The sequence below is a fragment of the Colias croceus genome, chromosome 27 (assembly GCF_905220415.1).
Source record: "Colias croceus chromosome 27, ilColCroc2.1".
Taxonomy (NCBI): Eukaryota; Metazoa; Arthropoda; class Insecta; order Lepidoptera; family Pieridae; genus Colias; species Colias croceus.
The window spans coordinates 7,237,710-7,243,709 of NC_059563.1; the positions used below are offsets into that span (position 1 = coordinate 7,237,710).

At 53.5% G+C, this 6,000-nt stretch overlaps 1 protein-coding gene across 1 annotated transcript; it reads left to right on the forward strand.

The window, feature by feature from the left end:
* Window positions 1–988: 988 nt before the first annotated feature.
* On the forward strand, window positions 989–3,130 carry LOC123703692. Its single transcript, XM_045651772.1, has one exon. The coding sequence runs from the start codon at window positions 989–991 to the stop codon at window positions 3,128–3,130; it is 2,142 nt and encodes a 713-aa protein (XP_045507728.1).
* Window positions 3,131–6,000: the final 2,870 nt, after the last annotated feature.

The following is a 6,000-nucleotide window of genomic DNA, read 5'->3' on the forward strand; positions in this document are numbered from 1 at the left end:
GGTTAGGTTGCTATGAAAGTTAGATTAGTTTGGGTTAGGTTGCTATGAAAATTAGGTTAGTTTAGGTGAGGTTTCTGCAATAGTTAGGTTAGTTTGGGTTAGGGTTCTATGAAAGTTAGGTTAGTTTAGATGAGGTTGCTGAAAAAGTTAGGTTAGTGTAGGCGAGGTTTCTGCAATAGTTAGGTTAGTTTGGGTAAGGTTTCTATGAAAGTTAGGTTAGTTTAGATGAAGTTTCTGTAATAGTTAGGTTAGGTTAGGTTAGGTTAGGTTAGGTTAGGTTAGGTTAGGTTCCCCCCCATCGTTCCAAGCCTTGTCGTGGCGGGGGGGCTCAGTACCTGGGTTGCAAACCAGCATCTTGGGGAAGCCAATATGGAATAAACACGTGCCGCTCCCGATTCGTTTTAAATAAAACCATACGGGAAGTGGCCCCGGGGTAGGCAGGTTAAACAGGAGCGCGGTGGTGTGTCGCCGTATCCGATCCTCCGTGTGAATATGCCTGTATGAAAGAAGAAAGAACACCGTGTACTGCTGAGGGAGTCTTCAGAAGATCAGAGGCTGCAATGCAGCGGTGGATGGCGGTCAGCGTACCGCGGCTCGACGGACTTAGCGGGAGGATGTCTCTTGCTGGGTAGCGGGGCCTTGGCCCCCCGTCGGGAAAACTGTTACCTCTAGCGTGTGACGTTGTCATGTCTAGCGGCATACTAGAGACCAGGGGGCTCGCTTTAACCGGCCGGCCCGAGAGGAAGGTGACCTCAATAAAAAACCCCTCTATTTCGGCGTTGGGGCGCCCCACGGGGCCTAAGCGCGACGTCGGATTCCTACCTTCTCGGTGGGAGGTAGGTGGCTTGGCGAGAGGACCAAGTCGGAGCGGCCAACCCCCGGATACCGCCCGCCCTCCGGGGTGTAACAGGGTTACCCGGGTGCAGGGGGCACCACTCGGGCGGACCACATATTTCCCCCATACTCGTGGGACTTAAGTACAGTCACAATGAAACCCCAACCAGTAGAAGGAGGAGGATTGCCGAGAGAATCGGCACTTGGAAGATGTAGTGTGGTATTGGAGCGTATATCGGGCGCTACCACTACACCTACTGAAGCTGGAGGAACTGTCAATCGTTCTTATATGATGACAGACGTAGCCGCGGAGTCAGACTCCGCTAACTCCATGGCGAGTATAAACTCACGGGTAACCATGAGTCCCCTGGCCTGCCGAGAGGCTCTGTGTACCCCAGGCAAAGAGTCACGTTTCTGGCGCACCCGAAAACGCTCGCGATTGGATGACGGAAGTTCGAGCGATACTACCATCCCATCTCCCTCAGGAAGACCTCGCACAGGTCTCCGCAAGGCACACAGAGTGGAGAAAGAAGCCCAATCTGAAACGGAAACCGGAGCATCCACCTCGGCAGACCCAAAATCAAAAACTGCGAGGTCACCATCCATAGCGCTGCACACAATTGGTGCCAATACTGCGACAGAAGAGGTTAGGAAGAGAATAGAGGCAAATCTAACAATCGTCGAAAAGATTGCCAAAACTTCCAACCACCTTAAGTCTACCTACGTAGCCGACTTGAGAAGCGCCGCCAAGGCGATTAGGGAGGACGCTGATTCCCTGGCTGTGAGGACTCTTACCGAAGAAACAAGTGCTCTTCGCGCCGAGAATGAACGTCTGCGCATAAGACTGGACGTAATCCAAAGTGAAATGCGGGAGCTGCGGCTGCTCATACATCGGGGCTCTGTTGGCTCTGCGCAACCGGTGGAGATACCTGAAGATTTCGAAGCCAGAATGGTGCGCAAGTTAGGAGAGCTTATTGATACGCGGCTGCAGAACTTGCAACCACGAGCGAGTCCGCAGCGGCGACATCACCTCTCCAGTTCTACGGAGGGAGGAAGAAGCCGAGATATCGAACCTCGGAAGGACAGTCGTCCAGAAGTCTTAAAGAATACGGGACCAAGGCCTAAAAAAACCAAGGCGCTCTCTAAGCTGGCACAGAACGTGGCGCAGGAAAAGCAAGAGACCGAAATACAAAAGGGAGGTAAAAAGAAGAAAAAGAAGAAAGGGAAAGGATCTGGGAATGAGAGTCGAGCGGTGGAATTGCGAGCCGGGGGATCTACTCCTGCTTTCTCTCCCGCGACGGTAGTTCCTTCGTGTGACGACGCGGAGACCCTAACGGCGCCCACGGCCGATCCTTCTAACGAGAGCTGGTCAGTGGTGACGAGAAAGAGCAGATCAGACGCGAACAAGGCACTACGTGCTGGGTCCGGAAATACTACGGTTGATACACGTAAGATCCAAACACCCAAACCATCTCAACGTATGCTGAAGGCTCCACGATCTGCCGCAGTCGTCTTGACAATCTCAGCAGAGGCACAGGCTAACGGCGTTACATACGCCTCTGCTATCAAGGAAGCTAGAACTAGAATTGACCTCAAGGAGGCCGGAATAGACTGCGTGAAGTTTCGCCAGGCGGTCACAGGAGCCACAGTTATCCAGATCCCTGGGCCCGGTAGCGGAGAAAAAGCTGATCTATTAGCAAACAAATTGAAGGCCCTTTTTAAAGACAATGCCATCAAGGTCTCAAGACCAGTTAAAATGGCAGACCTACGCGTATCGAGCCTAGACGCGTCCGTGACAGCGGATGATTTGAAGGACGCCATTGTCTCAAAGGGAGAATGCTTGGTTGACCAAATACGGATTAGCCAAATACGCAAAGACAGAACTGGACTCTATGCAGCCTGGGTAAACTGCCCTGTAACAGTGGCCAAAAAACTTACCGAAACGCGCTTTCTCGTCGGATGGGTAGCGGCAAGGGTAAGTGTACAGGCACCACGAGAGATGCGATGCTTCCGATGTCTGGAAGTCGGGCACGTGGCCAACCGCTGCACTTCAGAGTGTAATCGCAGCCATCTATGCTACCGCTGCGGGCAGCCAGACCACAAAGCTGCCAACTGTACCGCCAAGCCGAACTGCACAGTATGCACAGCAGCAGGCAGAAAAGCGGACCATCGCTTAGGCGATGATGGCTGCGCTGCCCCTAATAATAGAGCGCCAAAAACACGGCCTAAGAGACACACTGCGGGCTCCCAGGCAGACGGAGCGATCATGGAGATAGTAGAAACCATCGAAGTATAGGATGGCGCTACGGATTTTGCAATCCAACCTGAACCACTGTGCCAGGGCTCAGGATCTACTGATGCAGAGCCTGGCACAGTGGTCCATACACATCGGAATCCTGTCGGAACCCTATGCAGTTCTATCTGAGCGGGACAACTGGGTCGGGGATCTCGACGAAGTTGCTGCCCTAATCATAATACAAGGAAACGGATCACCTCAAATTTGTGCGCACATGAAAGGTCACGGATGTGTTGCCGTGAAACTAACTGACATGGTTGTCATTGGAGTTTACTTCTCACCGAACAAGACGCTTGCTGAGTTCGAAGCGTTCTTGGGAGAAGTAAACTCCATGATCCAATGGGGTCGTCCTCACCCAGTTATCATTGCCGGGGACTTAAACGCGAAATCCGCGTTGTGGGGCTCCACTGCCTCGGATGCTCGCGGAGACATTCTTGTCGAATGGCTCGCAGCCCAGAACCTGGTCCCGCTAAACCAGGGCAATGAGAACACATGTGTGCGCATGCAGGGGGGGTCAGTCGTGGATGTTACGTTTGCGAGCCCCACCCTTGCTCATCGTGCTCGTGGTTGGAAGGTCTTGTCAGAGGTGGAGACTTTGTCTGACCACAAATACATCCGGTTTGATATCTTGCCATACAAATCAAATCCGCATAGGAACACAAGTCCTGCGCCTGCCGAGTCTGGCCCGAGATGGTCCCTCAAGACCCTGGATAGGCACCTGTTGGAACTAGCATCCATAGTCAGTGCGTGGTGTCCGAAACCGGACTCCACAAACGTGGATACTGAGGCGGAATGGTTTGCGGCAACAATGACGCATATATCAGACTCCTCAATGTCGAGAATAAAGCCATGTCCGCCACATAATAAAGTTTATTGGTGGTCACCAGAACTTGCGCAGCTTCGATCGGCCTGCGTTACTGCCAGACGCCGATACACTAAACATAGACGAAAGAGGAGGCAGGCAGATTACTCCATTGTCGAAGAATCAGAGCGGTATGCCACATACCAAGAATCAAAAAAGACCCTTAGAGAGGCCATAGCGACCGCGAAGGAGAAGGCATGGGCCGAACTGCTTGACACACTGAATCTTGACCCCTGGGGGCGCCCCTACAGGCTGGTCATGAATAAGTTACGTCCTTGGGCTCCACCAATAACAGCTACTTTGGAGCCGGCTCTGCTTAAAAAGGTGGTGTCTACCCTTTTCCCAAGTCGAAATGCAACTGATTACGCGGATCGATGCTTTGATCAAGGTGAGTCGGCCTGCACTGGGTCTATTCCGGATGTATCCTTAACCGAATTGGAGGCGGCGGTGGATCGCCTTAAAAGGAAAACTACCGCCCCGGGCCCCGATGGCGTGCGTGGAAAAGTATTGTCACTTGCCCTCTCACATGGACTGGCCCCACGATTCTGCGAACTACTCACGGAATGTTTTAAGAACGGGAGGTTCCCAGAACGATGGAAAGTGGGTCGCCTCGTTCTGCTTAAAAAGAGTGGCAAACCGGCCGACTCTCCATCAGCCTATAGGCCGATTGTCCTGTTAGACGAGGCTGGCAAGCTCTTCGAGCGTATAATTGCCAGCCGCATCCAAAACCATCTGGCACTAACGGGACCGGACCTCGAGGAAGCGCAATATGGCTTTAGGCGGAGACGGTCTACAGTAGACGCCATAGCCCGCTTGCGCGACATCTGCGAAGGGTGCGTTTCCCAAGGTGGGGTCGCACTGGCAGTATCTTTGGATATTTCCAATGCGTTTAATACCTTGCCTTGGGACAAGATTCTAAACGGCCTCGCTCGACATCGCCTACCGCACTATCTCAGACGAACCATCCTGTCTTACCTTGGTGGACGTAAAATTACCTTCCCGAAAAAACATGGCTGGGGTAGCCACAGGGTTGCATGTGGTGTTCCACAGGGCTCTGTTTTGGGGCCTCTGTTGTGGAACATCGGGTACAACCACGTGCTGCAAGGAGTCCTGCCGCAAGGTGTAAACGCCATCTGTTACGCCGATGATACCCTAGTCGTGTCTACTGGGCGTGACTTTAGAGAAGCACGACTTCGTGCTACGGCTGGAGTGGCACAGGTTGTCGCCAAAATTAAAAGTCTAGGGCTAAAAGTAGCACTTGAAAAATCAGAAGCCATATGCTTTCATGGACATCGGAGGGCTCCACCGTCTGGGGAGGAGATAGTGGTGAGTGGGGTGCCCATCCGAATTGGGTCCAGACTGAAATATCTCGGTCTGGTGCTCGATCCGCGATGGACATTCCAAGCTCACTTCTCGGCACTGACTACAAAGCTCAGCACCACGGCAGCGGCTCTCTGCCGTATCATGCCGAATATTGGGGGGCCAAGCGGGGCATGCCGCCGACTCTTTGCTGGCGTTGTGCGCTCTCAGGCGCTGTACGGGTGCCCGATATGGGCTGATAAGCTCTTAACACGTAACACTATCGTGCTGAGGCGGTCGCAGCGAGTGATAGCTATAAGGGTTGCAAGGGCGTATCGCACCGTTTCTTACGATGCGGTGTGCGTTATAGCTGGAACTGCACCCTGGCACCTCGAAGCGGCCGCCCTGGCGGAGGTCTAGTGGCGCAGAGCGGAGGCAAGAAGTAGGGATTCAGAGCTGCCCCCTGAAACACTCGAAGCCTGGAAGCGGGAAGCGCGCGATGAAGTGTTCCTAAAATGGCGCCAAGAACTTGATGTGTCCTGCGTGGGGGCCTGGACTCTCAACGCGATTAGCCCGGTGCTGAGAGAATGGGTAGAGAGACGGTGGGGGTCGCTCACCTACCGTCTTGTGCAGGTGCTGTCGGGGCACGGATGCTTTGGCAGTTACCTGCATAGGATAGGGCGGGAAGCGGCCCCCGCATGCCACCACT

Bases quoted from the DNA above. Each gene is read 5' to 3' on its own strand.
- LOC123703692 (XM_045651772.1), top strand. From the start codon at position 989: ATGAAACCCCAACCAGTAGAAGGAGGAGGATTGCCGAGAGAATCGGCA.